This window comes from Plecotus auritus (genome assembly GCF_963455305.1).
Source record: "Plecotus auritus genome assembly, chromosome: 3".
NCBI classification, from domain to species: Eukaryota; Metazoa; Chordata; class Mammalia; order Chiroptera; family Vespertilionidae; genus Plecotus; species Plecotus auritus.
The window spans coordinates 221,712,470-221,730,917 of record NC_137772.1 but is presented as its reverse complement, the minus strand read 5'-3'; the positions used below and the strand labels follow the sequence as shown (position 1 = coordinate 221,730,917).

Genomic DNA, 18,448 nt, shown 5'->3' with positions numbered 1-18,448 from the left:
GCCTAGCTCTTTGAGCTCAACCAGACACTTAAAAATTAAAACTGTTTTACTTTATAAAAAAGATTGTTAGGAATGACTGTATGAATTTGAAAAAATGGGAACTTACAGAAATGAGAAATACCAATGAAATTTTAAAAATTTAATTTAGTGAACTAGAAGATATGTCCAAAGTAAATGGAAATATGAAAGCAATATTGAGACATAGAGATACATCTCCAGAGGAATGACAATTACTATAAACTCATCAGCTACAGCTCTATTTTCAAAGTGCTGAGAAAAAATAATAGCCTATAATTGTGAACTCAGCAAAACTATCATTCAAGGATGCACGTGAAATAGTAATTTACAGATAAACACAAAAACTTAGAGTTTACCACCAGGAGACCTACATTAAAGGATATACTTTAAAAAGAAGGAAAATTATTCCAGAAGAAAGGTTGGAGACATCATTAGTAAACATGTACATAAATTAAAACAAACACTTTTTGTATAAAATAATGTCTCATTTTTGAGTTTTTAAAAAAGGCAGTTAAAATAGTGAATAGCCATGGTATGAAGTTGGAAGTGGGTCTGTGGAATCATAGTGTTCTAAGGTCCTCATAATTTTTTAGAGAAGGGTAAGAATATTATTTTTAAAGGTAAATGTGCATGATAAACTTTCAAGGGTAAATGCTAAAAGAAGAGTATAGAGTGCATAAATTCCAAAGTAGTGAGAAAAAAATGAAATGAGAAAATAATTTAATATTATGCGGGGCAAAAAGCATAGATATAGTGGGATAAATGGAAATTAAAAAAACTAATATAGTAGAAATAAGTCCAAATATATTAATAATCACAATAAACATCAGTGAATTAAACTTCTGTTAAAAGACAGAGATTATCACCCTGGTCAGTTGGTTGGAGCATCATCCTTTACACCAAAAGGTTGCGGGTTTGATTCCTGGTCAGGGCACCTACCTAGGTTGCAGGCTCAATCCCCATTTGTGGTGTGTTGTGGGAGGTGGGGGGAGAGGAGTGTACCGATTGATATTTCTCTCTCTCTCTTTCCCTTCCTTTCTCTAAAATCAATTTTTTAAAAAACATATCCTCGGGTGAGTATTAAATTATTTTTTAAAGGTGAAGGGATTGAGTAGTACAGATTGGTAGTTACAAAATAGTCATGGGGATGTAAAGTACAGCATAGGGAATATAGTCAATAATATTGTAATAACTATGTGTGGTGCCAGGCAGGTACTGGAAATATCAGGGAGAACACTTTGTAAAGTAAATGATTGTCTAACCACTATACTGTATACCTGAACTAATACAAAAATAATATTGAATTAAAAATGTTAAAAAAGAAATACTAAACTTTAGCAAGATGTCTGGCTATACGATCAAAATATATATAAATCAAGTTATATTCCTATGTTTCATCAAACAATAAACATAATTTTAAAAAATATCATTTATAATAGCAAAAAATCATGATCTACTAGGGATAAAACTTGTAAAAGATGTACAAGATATGTACACTGAAAATTACGACAATTTAAATACATTAAAAAGGACCTATATAAATGGGAAGATATTTATGTTTGTCTATTGATATCCTCAAAAATGTAAATATCAATTATCTACAAATATAAAAGTTTTAGTGGAGGGTTTCTTAAACTTGGTGCTGTGGACATTTTAAGCCAGATAATTCTTTATTTTAAGAGCTGTCCTGTGCAGTATAGGATGTTTAGCATTCTCCCTGCCTAGATGCTCTTAGACACATCCCTCCTGTTGTGAGAACTAAAAATGTCTGCAGACATTGTCACATGTCCCCTGGGGTCCAAAATTGCCCCCAGTTGAGAACCACTGATTCAGTGCAATTACAATCAAAATCCGAAAATGATTTTTAAAGTAGAATTAATGGACTGATTCTAAAATTTATCTAGAAGAATCAAAAGGTCAAAAATATCCAAGCATTCCTGAAGGAAAATAGATGGAGAACTTGCCTTTCTAGATAGCAAGACTAAAGCATTAGGCATCATGACAGTGCGGTCTTGATGCAGGGACAAGGGTATGGACCAATGGACATTCTGTAGAGCCCAGAATGTGGACCTGTGCAGCTGTGTTATCTTAGTATGTAACATAGGTGGCATTTCACTGGCGTGGGAAAAGATGAACTACTTAATGCCTGGGCAATTATTTGTCCATATTGAAAAAAATGAAATTAGGTCTCTACCTCATACCCTACACAAAAACAAATTCTAGATCAGTGGTTCTCAACCTTTCTAATGCCGCTACCCACAGGTTGAGAACTGCTAGCAGGGTGGCCTAAGACCATCGGAAAACACAGATATTTACATTACGATTCATAACAGTAGCAAAATTACAGTTATGAAGTAGCATTGAAAATAATTTTATGGTTGGGGGTCACCACAACATGAGGAACTGTATTAAAGGGTTGCGGCATTAGAAAGGTTGAGAACCACTGTCAAACTTTAAAATGTTTAGAAGAAAATATAGGAGAATATCTTTTTTACATTAACATAGAGTCAGATTTCTTAAAGATAACAAAAAAGTACAAACTTTTTTTAAAGCATTTATAAATTTGACTGTTGTGGTAGGTACGATTCTGAGAATAAGCCTCAATGACCCTTGCCTTATATAATCCCCTCCCCTGCGAGTGTGGGTGTAATTGTGAACATGCTGAATTATCACTTCCATGATTATGCTACATTATATGCCAAAAAGGGAGCATCTGGGCAGGCTTACTCTAACCACACAAACCATCAAAAGCTGAGTTTTCTCGGCTGGTGGAAAAAGAGGAAGTCAGAGGGGTTGTGTGAGGATCTGATGCACTCTTAGTCGCTTGGAGATGGAGTGATAAGGAATGCAAGTAGCTTCTAGAAGACCAGAGGGACTGGACTCTTGGTTGCCCGCCAGCAAGGAAATGGGGACTTCAGTTCTACAATCACAAGGAACACTGAATTCTGTCAACAACCCCAATGATCTTAGAAGTGGATTCTTCTCCAGAGACTCCAGATAAGAGTCCATCTGGGCTAAAGAACACCTTGATTTTGACCTGTGAGACCTGAAGCAGAGAACCCAGCCAGCCTGCCTAGACCTCTGACCTACAGAACTGTAACATGAGAAATAGGCATTGTTTTAAGCCACTAAGGTGTGGTAATTTTTGGCAGTAATAAAAAAATATATATAAAAATATACTAAATTTAAGAATTTTCTCTTCATAAAAAACACCATATAAAAAGAGAAAAAGACAGAAACTAGGAGAAATATTTTCAATACAAATAACTGACAAAGTTTTAGTACCCAGACTATGTATAGAATGCCTACAAATAAGAAAAGGATAGTCTAACTGAAAAATAGGAAGGAGATATGGAAAGCATCCTCTAAAAAAAAAGAGGAACATGTAAAGTCAAGAAACATTTTTTAAAATGTTCAACCTTGTGTTGTTATTATATAGTAGCAACAAATAGTTACAAATTAAAATATATGAAAATATCAAATTCATCGTAACTGTAAAAAACGTCTAATGCCATTTGTGAGGCATTTCCTCTGTTCCTTGAGCTATATTTACAATCTTTTTTAATTTTTGCATGCCTTCTTCCTTTCTCTCCTTCTCCTTCTTGCTTCTCCCTCCATTCCTCCTTCTCTTCTCTTTCCTCTTTTCCTGCTGGGATATGGTGGGTTTATGCCAGGCCATTTCTTTGCATCTTGCTTATGCTGTGGCAGCTCTGACGAGGCACTCTGTTTTGAGGGCAGTAGAGAGGAATGATTAAGGGCTCAGGTCCTGGGCCCTACCGCCTGGATTTGAATCCCGATTCCAGTTGTGTGACTTGTGTGGCTTTGGACATGTCACTTAAACCTTTGTGCTGCCGTTTCATTTTCTGTGAAAGGGAGAAGATACAGTTCCTATTTTAGAGTTGTTGTAGGAACTAAATGGGTTAACACAGGTGCAGCACAGGAAGCTTCGGCAGTCATTTGCTCAGATCCATTTAGTGACTTCTTGACTCTTCTCACCATCTCTGAGACTGGCTTGTTTTCCCCACCAACTTGCAGTTCGTAGGCCATGACTTTACCCACTTCCCTGCAGCCAGAGGAATGGGAGCCCTCATTAGGCCCTGTGCAGTCTTGTTCAGAATACCTGGCGTCTGCTCTGTCTTCTGAGGCTTGTACTAGATCCCGTTCGTTCTGTCTAGCTGGGAAATGTACCCTGTTCCCACGGGCTAGGTACCCTCCAGCTTCAACTAATCCACCAACTCAGTGTGAAATGGTGGATTTCACTTCCATTCAAATGTCAGCATCTTGTTAACTCACTGTTACACCTATCTTTTTCATTAGCCATTTCCACCTCTGCTCAGTCAGAAGAAGGGGAGAAGTATTGTTCACTCGGTTCCCCTTTTTCTAGACATTCGTGTATTGATGAGAAATCTTAGAATCTTGTCAGCTCATCACTGTCCCCTTCGGGGAAGAAGGGTTGTCTTAGATCCTGTTTCTTTTCATGGCCACCAGTTACCTTTATTTTTTCTTTTAAAAATTACATTTATTGTATCTGTTTCTGCGTTAGATTGCTGTTGTAAATTTTTTTTATTAGTTTTAACTTAAAAAAACACATTTCATTAAGTATTGGGTGATGGACGTTCTGTGTTGCAGTTTCAATCTGTTATCTTAACCCAGGAGCCAGCCAATGACTATTTAAACCTGCTTTTGTAGTGACTGCTTATTTCTCCTTGTCCCATAGCTGAGCATTTAACAGTTGATGGGGTTTCCTGTTCCCCATTATTCTTAAGTAAGGACTACTGGCAATGTCTCAAATTTCATATGCTATTGTTAGCAAAACACTGAAATAAAATTGCTTTAACTCCCATTTTCAGATCTCCTGCAACAAAAGTTTGTCCTTTTCACTTTTTCTTATTTGCCTATTTCAAAATTAAAAATCTGCCTAAACATCTCTGCTTTTTTATCCTTTATCCCTTCTCTGTCTTCCTTTTTTTTTTTTTTTTCAAATTTCTCACTAATGTCAAAATTCACCTTTCAAAAAAGATGGACAGTACTCACACTCTATGTCCTGTCCCTCTGTAGCATTTCTCAGAAGTAATGTGACTGTACTGGCTGCTGTGGTGCCCCCCAGACCCCCTGCTTCAAGATCAAGGCACTCATTTCTACTGGGAGAGTTGGTGGCTCACGGCTCTCAGCAGAGTCGTCCTCTGGGCATTCCCAACAGCTTTGCCCAAGGTCACACCCACTTCCTGAGGGAACCTACTCCAATGACCTACAGCTGTGGCCAGCCCCCTTGCTTCAAAGTAGGACAACTGGGAAGAGCCATTCCAGCCTCAAAACTCCTATTGGGAGCTTGGCCAAGTCCTCTGTGGCCACTGCTGCAGTTCAGTTTCTCCCTGGCCCCACCCTGCCTCCCTGACTCCTCACAAAGATGGTTTCCACTCTGGTCTGCTCTGGAGTCCAATTGACTCTTTTACCTATTTTCTGTCTTTATCCTGCTAACATGGCACTGCTGCTGCTTTACCACTACAACTCTCTAATCTTCCTCTTCCTTCACAAAATTTATTAAGATACCCAATCATAGAATTACCCCTATTTCCTGATAGCATCTAATCCAGAGAAAGGTCCTACTTCCTTAACTCCTCCCCCAAATCCCCTAACATGAAGCCAGGTCTTCATAAGTCCTTTCTAACACCTTCTTATTGAGACACCCACATTTCCCCATGCTGCTAATTCTCCCTCTCTGTAATGAGTCAAAAACCCAACTTGTTCAACGACAGGTGTTCCTGGCGGTCTTTAGCTGGAGGGTATTGACACAATAATGGGTTTTGAAATTTGAGTGGCCTGGTTTAGCATCTTGGCTCCACCAGTCACCAGCTGTATGGCTGACAGGTATGTAAACCTCTCTATGCCTCCGTTTCCTCATTTGTAAAGTGAAGATAATTACAGCAAACTGTTATGATTATCCTATATAATAAAAGCCTAATATGCTAAGTGTCCAGTTGTCCGGTCGGCCATTCAACCAATCAAAGCGTAATCTATATATATAAAAGGCTAAATGACCAGCTGGTAGCTATGATGTGCACTGACCACCAGGGGGAAGACGCTCAATGCAGGAGCTGCTGAGCAACAGCAACTTTGTAGAGTGCCCTCTTGCACTCCGGGACCCCTCAGGGGATGTCCGACTGCTGGTTTCGGCCCAATCCCACAGGCCAGGCTGAGGGACCCCACCTGCTGGAGGGACTCCTCTCACTCCGCAGATGCCCTTTGAGCCCCAGTGCTGCCCCAGGTGCAGCCAGCTGGGGAGGGACTGTGGGAGGTTGGCTCCAGGGCGTGTCCGGCCCGTCTCACCCAGTTCCACCCCACCAGCCAACTTCTAATTAATTTCCTTTCAATGTGCACAAATCCATGCATCAGGCCTCTAGTATGCTAATGATATGCTAAGGCCACTCAACCACTCGCTATGACGTGCACTGACCACCAGGGGGTAGATGCTCTGACTGGTAGGTTAGCTTGCTGCTGGGGTCTGGCTGATTGGGACAGAGTGAGACAGGCCGGACACGTCCTGGAGCCCTCCCACAGCTCCTTCCTGGCTGGCCAACCTCCTGCAAACCTCCCTGGACCCGATTGTGCACCGGTGGGGTCCCTCAGCCTGGCCTGCACCCTCTCGCAATCTGGGCTTGAGGGACCCTCCCCTCAAGTGCACAAATTTTGTGCATCGGGCCTCTAGTTAACATATAAAGAGCTTAGCACAGTGCATGACCCATAATAAGTTATCAATAAATATTTGGTATTACTTTTTTTAAAAAAGATGGTTTTCAAGAGCATTCCCCAGCAAATCTCCCTCACACCAATCTGAGCCATGGGGTCTGTTTCCTGGAGAACCCAACCTAGCACAATGGCTTTTACTTAAGATTCAAATTATAGGATTATCATGATGTGTACGTAAGTGAAGAAAGAATTATAAAGCAAAGGGGGCAAAATGTTAACAGTTGGTGAATCGGGACGAAGAGTATATGGGAGTTCCTTGTACTATTCTTACAATTTTTCTGCAAGTTTAAATTATTATAAAATGACATTTTTAAAAATTAGGACAAATATCAATTACTTGAAGATGCTAAAGCATAAGACAGTGAAATTGTTAAGGTTCCGAACTCATTCTGTAAAGGTTAGATAGAAATTTAATCACTATGAGACTTTTATATCATATCAGTTCTTCATTAGCCTACTGACTATTTTCTTTTCTTCTTTTTTTATTGTTGACACTATTACAGACATCTCCTATTTCCTCCCCTCTTTGCCCACCTCCACCCGGTCCCTGCCCCTACCCCGAACCCCTGGCCTTCACCACACTATTGTCTTTGTCCATGGGCTATGCATATATGTTCTTTGGTCAATCCCCCGACTGTTTTCTATGATGGATTTGTTTGTTATTTAAAATTAACTTGTTTATTTTAAAAAATGTTTTTATTCTTAAAAATTAGTTTTGTTAAGTAAATGGCTAATTTACTTAAATTATAACTGAAAGGACACTGTCAATACATAGCAACAATGTTTATTATATGCTAAATAATAAATGGAACAATTTGGGAATTTGTTCAACTTATGGAACATTTCATTTCCAATATGTGCTGTTGCATTGTTAATGTCTGATAGTTTGAATGTCAGTTTGATATCTCATCTAAGAAGCATCACGGGGTCTACCAGTTCTGCTTTGTGGTATTATCTGAGGGTACAGGCTCAACGTGATCGACAGCTTCTCTCTAGATAGTTTCTACAACGTACCTACAGCCTTGGTATCTAAGCACTCATCTTCGAATGACTCACTAGCATCATTTCCTGTAGCATCTTCACTTTTTGCTTTGAGGTTTCTCATTCATATACTGGTCCTCCTTGGCATGTGAGTTCACAGTTTCAATTGATAAATAGCTTATGATACCAAAGGGACTTTATTTCCACAAGGAACTAAATGTGTTATCCCTTTCCATTTGCTTGTGAAATCCAGAAATGATCTTATTTAATTAAACACACCTCACTTTCAGTGTTGTGCTGTTTGATTCTAAAATATTTCTAAATGAGTTTCCATAGACTCACTATATTATAACTGTCTTCCTTCTTGCCCCTGTAAGATTAGTTAATATATGTATGTAACATTTTAGCTACTCTAGGCTAAAATGTATCTCCTAATATGCAAGATACTTTTTCTTTCACAATTCTTACTATTCTTCAGTTTCCTCACACTTCAACATTGACTTCCTGAAAGTTTTTTTAATCTACTATGATGTCTGAAATCTAGGTCATTATCATTTCAAGGATGATTTTGTTGCTGAATCCTCAAAGAGTGATGATATAGTTCCCGATTAAATCACACGAAAATACATAGATGATCTAAGCCTCAAACCTACTATTTGCCAGCACTAATTCTAAAATCTCCAATCCCAAAATAAACTCCAATCACAAAATCTCCAATCCCAAAATAAGCTCATTTTAATTATTCATTTTCATGTGAATTTATAAGAAAATGCAAAGCCAGAAACATAAATGAAAAGTTCTTATTTCTTTCTTTAGTATCTGTGGTACACACCAAGCATGTCAAACTCGCAGCTGGCGGGCCACATGCCTCATTTAGCCGGCCGCGAGTTTGACATGCTTGGTATACACCATACTTGCTTCTTTTGCCCATGTAGGCCCTCTGCTTGGAATAATTTCTCCGTCCACATTTATCAGAAACCTAGCCCTCCTTCAAAACTTATTCAAATTTTACTTCCTATTTAGCCTTCCTAAGGCTCTTTCTTATTACTCTGGTATACATTGTGGGGTTTTTTTCCTCCTCAGCATGTCTAGTCCTAAAGTTAGTTAATTTAAAGAAGTTTGGCTTGTAATTATTCTCCTTTAATTGTTTCCATAAGTCTGTATGTTAAACTTATCTTTCTAGTCAGGCTAAAACTTTTTGAAGGCAAGGACAATCCATTGTTTTATACCATGGCTTTTCAAGCTATTTTTTCTTGCATAATCCCTAAAATTATTTTGAAAAATTACATGCCTCTTTACACAGTTTTAAGTTGACGTGTTAAATATTATCATAAGTATAAGTAAGCACAAAGGATGTAATTAAAAATATTGACATTGAAGATAAAAGAAAACAAAACAAAAACTATCACATGAGACTTTTAAATGTATCTAAAGAAATCTAAATGCTATTGTGATTGATACTTACAGTCATTCATTTGAAAAAAATACATGAAGTCCTCCTTAACTGTTGGAAATTTTACATTATTCCCTTTTCTACTTGAAGTCATATTTTTGTTCCATATCCTTCCCAGAATTTTATCCTAATAGAAAGTATTTTTATCCTTGAAAGGAAAATCAAGCATAAAATCTTACCTAATAATAGACAAACATGTAAATTGACCATACCTCTGCTACACCACCAGCCAATCAGGCGTGATATGCAAATTAACCCAACAAAGATGGTGGTTAATTTGCATACACAGGCGCTGAGTGACTGGAGTGGGATGCTTGTGTCGTTGCCATGGCGACGATGCAGGTGTTCTGCCCCACCCCCGGTCTCTCAGGGCCTTTGGGCAGCGTGGGAAGGTGGGGCTGGAGCGGAAAGAGGCGGCTCCCAGAGCGGAAAGAGGCGGCTCCAGGGCCTGAGCGGAAAGGGCTGGGCCGGAGTGGAAAGGCGGTGCTGGCATCCAGGGAAAGGAAAGCCCATTCTAACACGAATCTTTGTGCATCGGGCTTCTAGTATTTATATAATCCTATCTAATAAAATAGTAATATGAAAATTAACCATCACTCCATCACAAAGATGGTGGCGCCCATAGCCACAAGATGGCGGCACCCAGTCCTCTCAGCCTTGCCAGAGCCCCCCAGTCCCTGGGGTGAGGGGCAGCCGCTGAGAGCGGGCAGCATAAGCAGCCTGGCGGAATGCTTGCTTTGTCATCGCGGCGACGAGGCAAGCATTCCACACCCTGTGCAGATGGGCCTCTGGGCTGCAGAGAGCCTCTGGGCAGCGGGCACGGAGCGGCCATGCCCTGCAGAGAGTTACTGGCGCACGGATTCGTGTGCAGGACTACTAGTTTGTATATAATAATCAAATATGTGTATAAATTGAAATTATTTTTAAATTTTTTCTGATCAGAGGCTTTAAGTAGTAAAGTTTTTCTTCTAGATTGCCTTATCATTCCAATTATTTTTAGTACATAATCAGGCAAAATCAAACCCACATAAATGTATTATAAATACTTACTAAACATAAAGGAGCCATGGCCAGTGTGGCTCGGTTGGTTGAGTGTTGTCCCATGCACAGAGAGGTTGCCAGTTCAAATCCTGGTCAGGGCACGTGCCTGGTTTGTGGGTTCGATCCCCAGTAGGGGGCGTACAGAGGGCAGCCTATTGATGTTTCTCTCCCTCTCCCCCTCTAAAATCAATAAAAACGTATTTAAAATTAAAAAACACACACATAAAGGATATAATTTTATTGGAAATTCATGTTTTTATGAGATGCATGGAACTTTTCATTCATCTATGTATGAACATTACCTATTTCTAGAAATAATAGCATGAATTCCATTTCTGTTTTACATTTTTATATATGTAAATGCTAAGAAGACTTGTTCACACAAAATTGTATATAGGAATAGGAGGTATTTTATTATGCAATGTCATTCTATGAATACCTTCCAAATAATATGCCAAAAATTATATATTGGTTTATTATAAAACTGTTTTTCATCTCTTGTCAACTCTTAACTTGAATAGGTCTTTCTTCATGTTGTTGAAAGCAAAGGATTAGAAATGTCCTACTTAGAAAAAGACTAAACAGTTAAACAGTCAGTAGGAATAATTTACTTTTTCAGTTTCTGAGATAATAACAAAAAAAAAATCTTTACTAACATTTATCAAATGACTGTTAATTATACCTGTTACACTTAACACAATATACTCAGAATATATGGGAAATAGGGAAACATTCTAGCAATATATCTGTCAATACAAGAATTTTTTGAGAAAATGATTTTATATGTAATATGCTTTAAATATATTTTAACCAACTATTCAGAAGTGTGGGTTTGGTTCATTCAATTTTTGGAAATTATTTACCATAATTGGCAAAACCAGACTTTACTGTCAAAACAACCAACCAAATCATATATTTTAAAATAAAATATCCTACTTTTTTTTTTAATATATTTTATTGATATTTTACAGAGAGGAAGGGAGAGGGATAGAGAGCTAGAAACATCGATCAGCTGCCTCCTGCACACCTCCCACTGGGGATGTGCCCGCAACCAAGGTACATGCCCTTGACCGGAATCGAACCCGGAACCCTTCAGTCCGCAGGCCGACGCTCTATCCACTGAGCCAAACCGGTTTCGGCAAAATATCCTACTTTTTAATTCAAATAAACGTGCAAACACACGTCACTCTGGTTGTATTCACATTCCTGGACTCTTTTCTTAAGGTAGAGAGCCAAGGCATGGAGCCTTGTCATAAGGTTGATGCATTGATAAAAGAGGTAATATGCCGGACAGCATTGCCTCCCAGGATTTTTGCTTTCTTCTCATGGGACTCTTTCTCAGGAATGATGCATTCTTTGACAATAATTGGGAGGTGTAAAGCACAACCATATTAAATGAAATTTGTCAACTGTCCTGCTTCTCCATACTATAATATATCTGAATACCAAACATCCTGGTATGGACCAAAATTCCTTGTTACCTAGGCTGTACTTTGACAGGAAAAACTTTGAGGCTCTACTTTGTATTTTTCATGCCTTGATTAAAGGAGGTGACCCCATCTCCGTCTTTTTTGCTGTTTGGCGCCTTAGAGGTTCTTACGTTTGCACTTAAGGGAAGATGTACCATAATAAGATTAGGCTAAGATTATGTCTGTCTTTATAAAGTGGCATAAAATTGATTGTGAAAGGGAAAGGGGAAAGAACTAGCCGGATGCTTCCACATAGTTGTATTCTCAGAATGATCCGTTTTTGGAAAGAGTGTACACAGAAGTTGTGCACCTGGGTATTGATTGCTGTAGGATGATGTAGGCCCACCTGGTCCTTGGGAGGTATTCAAGTATCCACAGTGATGTGCATACACCAGTTTGAAAATAGCTTTCTTGTACTTCTTATTGTACCCAGTAGTATGCTGATAGAGAGTTGGTACTAATACTTGGTTTACATAGCAATTAACATAGGGAGGAAGTGATAGTAAGACTACAGATATGTTCAGTTTAGTACAAATACATAAGCAGAAATATCTTTATTTTCATTGGCATATTTTATGTTTAAGTTTTAAAATTTTTGTTTAAAAGTTCTTTCTTATCAAATAATCTATACATTCTTGGTAGTTTTGCTTAGAACACATGAAGTTCACACAGCAGTAATAAACTTCTTTTAAATATTACTTAGAGCCTGGCTGGCGTGGCTCAGTGGCTGAGCATTGATCTATGAACCAGGAGGCTGCAGTTTGATTCCTAATCAGGGTATATGCCCCTGTTCAGGTTTGGGCTCAAACCCTAGTGTGGGCCGTGCAGGAGGCAGCCAATCAATGATTCTCTCTCATCATTGATGTTTCCATCTTTCTCTCCCTCCCCCTTCCTCTCTGAAATCAATAAAAATATGTTTTGCTGAAACCGGTTTGGCTCAGTGGATAGAGCGTTGGCCTGCGGACTGAAGGGTCCCGGGTTCGATTCCGGTCAAGGGCATGTACCTTGGTTGCGGGCACATCCCCAGTGGGAAGTGTGCAGGAGGCAGCTAATCGATGTTTCTCTCTCATCGATGTTTCTAGCTCTCTGTCCCTCTCCCTTCCTCTCTGTAAAATATCAATAAAATATATAAAAAATATATGTTTTAAAAAGTATTACTTAGAATAATTATAGTTATTCCTATTTTGCTAAAATTTCATTTTCACATTTTCAAACTCTATTTCTACATAATATTATGCCTTATATTAAAAAAGATGTTTCAAATAATCTATAAAATAAAAATTGTTGAGGGAAGGGCTAGCATTGAAGTTGTATTTTTTAAAATCTGCTCCATTTATTATTATAAAGGGCTATATTAAAGTGATTACTATTCATAGGTAACTATTGGTAGGTCATATATATTTTGTAGGCAAAATGGATCTTCAGAAGTGATTACTTTAAAAATCATGAGGTAATGTAAAAACATTACAATTTTTTGCCAAAGTAAAATCTCTTTATGTCATTGACAGAGAACGCCTCCAAGGCTGGATGGAAACAGGAGCAGTGTCAAGACAGTCAGCTGCCTGGGGATGCTGTGTTGTCCCAGGAAACACTACCACTCAAGTTCAGTGCTTGGAAATCAACAGAGGTAAGTTGCTGCGGTAGTTTTCTATCGCTGCTCTAAAAAACTACCACAAACTTAGTGCCTTAAGTCAACACAATTGTATTATCTTACAGTTCTGCAGGCTGGAAGTCTGACACGGTCTCTCTGGGCTAAAGTCAAGGTGTCCGCAGGGCTGTGTTCCTTTCTGCAGGCTCTCGGGGAGAGGGGGTTTTCTTGCCTTTTTCAGCTTATGTTCTAAGAGAAACTGCTTGTCTTTAAACTTTGTTTTTGTTATACAGAGTTTTAAATAAGAATAAGATTAAATTACCAGCTTCCCTTTATAGCTTGTGCATTTAAAAATCTTTTTATCCTAATATAATAAAGATCTTGTACTTTTTTTTCTAAACGTTCAAGTCCTTATGCCCTCTAGAATTTTACTATATAGTGTGAGATAGGATCTTATGTTATTTGAATCTCTGTGGAAAACAATATTTAACTTTTTGAACAGTTTATCATTCTCTACTCAGTTTTAAAAAACATTTTGTTATGAAATGATTATATTATAGGAAGTTGCAGAAATAGTATGGAGTCCCATGTACCCTTCCCCTGCCTACCCCAATATCGACATCTTACATAGCTGAAGTACAATATCAAAACCAGGAAATGAACATTGGTATGTTACAGCTAAATAGACTACAATTTTCAATTCAGTGTTCAGTTTTTTCACCCCCATTTGTGTGTGTATGTGTGTGCATTCTATGTAATTTTATTCTTTTATTTTAAATAAATCTTCATTGTTCATATTATTACAATTGTTCCTCTTTTTTTCCCCCATAGCTCCCCTCCACCCAGTTCCCACCCCACCCTCTGCCCTTACCCCCCCGCCCCGCACTGTCCTCATCAATAGGTGTACGATTTATGTCCAGTCTCTTCCTGCACTCCCCACTCCCCTTACCCCTCAAGAATTGTCAGTCCACTCCCTTTCTATGGTCCTGATTCTGTTATGTTCACCAGTTTATTCTGTTCATCAGATTTTTTATTCACTTGATTTTTAAATTCACTTGTTGATAGATATGTATTTGTTGTTCATAATTTTTATCTTTACCTTTTTCTTCTTCCTCTTCTTAAAGAATACCTTTCAGCATTTCATATAATACTAGTTTGGCAGTGATGAACTCCTTTAGTTTTTTCTTATCTGTGAAGCTCTTTATCTGACCTTCAATTCTGAATGATAGCTTAGCTGGGTAGAGTAATCTTGGTTGTAGGTTCTTGCTATTCATCACTTTGAATATTTCTTGCCACTCCCGTCTGGCCTGCATAGTTTCTGTTGAGAAATCAGCAGAAAATCGTATGGGTACTCCCTTGTAGGTAACTGTTTTTCTCTTGCTCCTTTTAATATTCTCTCTTGGTCTTTTGCTCTTGGCATTTCAATTATGATGTGTCTTGGTGTGGTCCTCTTTGGATTCCTTTTGTTTGGGGTTCTCTGCGCTTCCTGGACTTGTAAGTCTATTTCTTTCACCAGGTGGGGGAAGTTTCCAGTCATTATTTTTTCAAATAGGGTTTCAGTATCTTGCTCTCTCTCTTCTTCTGGAACCCCCATAATTCGGATGTTGTCCTAGAGGCTCCTTACACTATCTTCATATTTTTGGATTCTTTTTTCTTTTTGCTTTTCCGGTTGGGTGTTTTTTGCTTCTTTGTATTTCAAATCTTTGACTTGATTCTTGCGATCCTCTAGTCTGCTGTTGGATCTCTGTATATTATTTTTTATTTCAGTCAGTGTATGCTTAATTTCTAGTTGGTCCTTTTTCATATCCTCAAGGGTCTCGCTAAATTTATCGGCCTTTTCTAGAAAATTCTTGAAAAACCTTATAACCGTGGTTTTGAACTCTATATCCAGTCGTTTGCTTTCCTCCATTTCTTTCATTTGTGACCTGTTTCTTTGTCTCCACATTTTGGCTGCTTCCCTGAGATGATAGAGTGGCTTTGTGTGCTAGGTGTCCTATAGGGCCCAGTGGCTCAGCCTCCCCAGTTAGCTGAGGTGGACACTCTTGGTGCACCCCTTTGTGGGCTGTGTGCACAGTCTTGTTGTAGTTAAGTCTTAATTGTTGTTGTTGTTATCACTGGGAGGAATTGACCTCCAGGTCAGTTGGCTGTGAGGATCAGCTGTGTCTACGCTGGGAGAACTTCTGTGCTGGAGACACCCTTATGAGATAAGAGTGTGTCCCTTATGGATCTGAGGAGTTGTAATCTGGATGGTCCCACTCTGACCCCTGGGTACACTGGCTCTTGGATCTCCAAGGAGGTGCTAATTTAGCCTCTGCCTGAGGCCACCCAGCAGGAGCTACAGAGAGATCTGCAGATTCCTCTTATTTGTTTGGGTTTTGGAGGTGCCCAGATGAGTCTCAGCTATGAAGCAATGCAAGCTGCTGCGGGGACTTGGGCCTTCTTTTGGATGTTCTGGGTCTCACTGACTCAGCTGCAGTTTGTTAGGTAAGATTAGAATTCAAAGGACCAGGCTATTCATATGCAAAAGCTAGCCCTGCCCTAAGAGACCCCCCTGGGTCTCAGTGTCCCTTGGTAATTGCTGCAAGCACCTCTGAGAGAAAGCCTCCCTCGAGTTCCACCCGCTGCCAGACAGTCCAGTTTCTCCCCATATGAGTCTGGGTCCCCAGAGTCTTGCCCGGAACTGGAGTTCAGAGCAGTCTCGAGCTTGTGTCTCCCTCCCGATTGAGAAAGACAGCCGCGTACTCAGTTGCCAGCCCTCTCTGTGTGCGCGCCTCCGTACCTCTGCACTTTACTTCCGCAGCTCCTCTGAGTCTCAGTGTGCTTTTCTCTTCCCTTCTAGTTGTAGAATTTCCACTCAGCCAGCCTTCCTGTGGTTCTGGATGATGTCCATTTTGTCTTTTAGTTGTAGTTTTGAAGTTGTTGTGCGAGGCAGCAATTCAGGTGTTTACCTACGCCGCCATCTTGGTTTCTCTTGTAATTTTATTCTAAGTATAGATTTGTAAAACCAGCACCAAAATTAAGATACAGAACTGTTCTATCCCCACAAAAGAAGTCCCTCATGCCCTTATGCTACCTATACAATCTCACCCCCAACAACCTCCCCCTGGCAACCACTGATCTTTTCTCCATATAGTTTTGTTATTTCTAGAATGCTATGTAAATGTAACCTTTTGAGATAGATTTTTTTTTCACTCATCATAATGCTCTTGAGATCCATTCAGGTTGTTGCATGTATCAATAATTCATTCCTTTTTATTGTTTATTTTTGAAAGCACCCCATTTTGTAGATATATCAGAGTTTATTCAACTATTCTTGGGTGCTTCCATTTAGGGGCTGTTGATGAATAAAGCTGCAATGAACAATTATGTATGGTTTTTGTATGTAAAGTTTTCAAATCTCTGGGATAAATGTCTAAGAGTATGATTGCTGGTTTTGTAAGAAACTGTCAAACTGTTTTCCAGAGTGGCTGTTTTCTTTTTTTCTTCTTCTAAAGTTTCTCAATCTGACCTTCAGCTTACTAATTTGTTCTCAGCTATATCCATTCCACTATTTATCCCATCTGTTCTCTATTTCAGTATTCTATTTTTACATTTGATATTTAATATTTCTATTTTGTTTTCTTTTTTTAAATCCTCACTCAATGATATGCTTTTTATTGATTTTTAAAGATAGAGGAAGGGGGAGAGAGAAACATTGATGTGAGAGAGAAACATCAGTTGGCCACCTTGCACCACTATGCGCCCCAACCAGGGATCACACCTGAAACTAGGGTATGTGCACTGACCAGGAATCAAACCCGCCACCTTTTGGTGTACAGGACAATGCTCCAATCAACTGAGCCACACCGGCCAGAGCAAGTGGCTCAAGTTTTTAATCTTTCTTCTTCCTGAGTGTCCTTACAGTCCTTTCCTGCCTAACGGTTTTTCATTTGCTTCCTTCTGACACTTAGGGTCACAGATCCACATTCAGGACTTACACTGGCAGCTTGGGGCTCCTTCCTTGTGCTCATACCAGAGATGTTCCATGTCTGGTTCTCAGGCCAATGGGTGCTGAGGATCAGTTGTTGGTGAAGTTTAGTTTGTGTCCTCTCACCTACTTGGGTATAATACTTTAAGAGGCCATGGACCCAGGCTGCGATTAATGCCTGGTTATTTCAGCTTCTTCATTAAGAAGGAGATCCCAATGCCTGGGCATAATTTCAAGCAGTGAGCCCATATTCAGCATTCCTGTCTTGCATGGACCCTTTAAATCTGTACTTATCCCCTTAGAGTTGAGCTCCTGGTTTTCTCTGCCTTTTTCTGGATCCAAAGCCCTACAGGTCCACAGCTTCCACCTCCTTACCATTATGTGTTTCTGTTATGCTCTCATCCATGAAGATGTTCATCTTGTGTTTGACCATCACTGTGTCCTTAATTCTCACATTTGCATTTTCTCTTTCATTGCTATGTGTTTGGAAGAGGAAGGTGTCCCCAAAGTATGAACCAAATTTATAGAACCATCTGGATTGGAAATCAAGACTATATGAAATTATCTTATTCACTCACTTGTTTTTCTGTTTGGTATGTGTTTCTCCTACCAGAAGGAAAGCGTCTTGAGACTAGAGACCTTTTTAAGTTTTATTCGTTACTGAATCGTTAGCTGCCACATTTTTTAAATGAAATGAATGAATAGTAGACTTTCAATAGTAACTTCCTTCTCTTCCTTTCCTGTGAAAGAGGCTTGTTTGGTCTCCTGTTCAGAGCGCTTTGTTTAATATTCGCTGCCCACAGCTCCTGTGAGGGAGATTGGAATTATTTCTTGACCTTCTGTTTCCAACTCCTTTCCCCAACCCAGTTAGGTACTAGATTTATAGCAGCTCTGAGAAGTACATAAAATTAAAATTTCATTATTCCTTAATTGCATAATAGCCCATAGATTGAAAATGTCTAGATTATTTTAAAAGATATGACATTAAGTCAAAGTGATTTTTAAATTTGAGATCAATTTATTTGTTGCTGATGGCTTTTAAGGGAGAAAATCGACTGGAATAATCTTACATGCATTGGAGCCTAACAGAGATATAAAGTGCTACTTAGTCTTTTTTTGAATCGGTCATTAACTTCTCATTATTATTTGTTTTTCTTACTTTAGAGGGAGGTACAGTAATTGAT

The 18,448-nt window shown here is 39.0% G+C and overlaps 1 protein-coding gene across 1 annotated transcript in view; it reads left to right on the top strand.

Annotated features, from left to right (window-relative positions):
* The window catches only part of ENTHD1 (ENTH domain containing 1), a gene marked incomplete at both ends in the record, with an annotated part of 83,166 nt that overhangs the window by 15,179 nt on the left and 49,539 nt on the right, over window positions 1-18,448 (top strand). Inside the window, one exon of the mRNA XM_080660267.1 lies at window positions 13,218-13,336. Within this exon, the coding sequence (XP_080516393.1) occupies window positions 13,218-13,336 (119 nt within the window). The remainder of the gene's footprint in view (window positions 1-13,217; window positions 13,337-18,448) is intronic.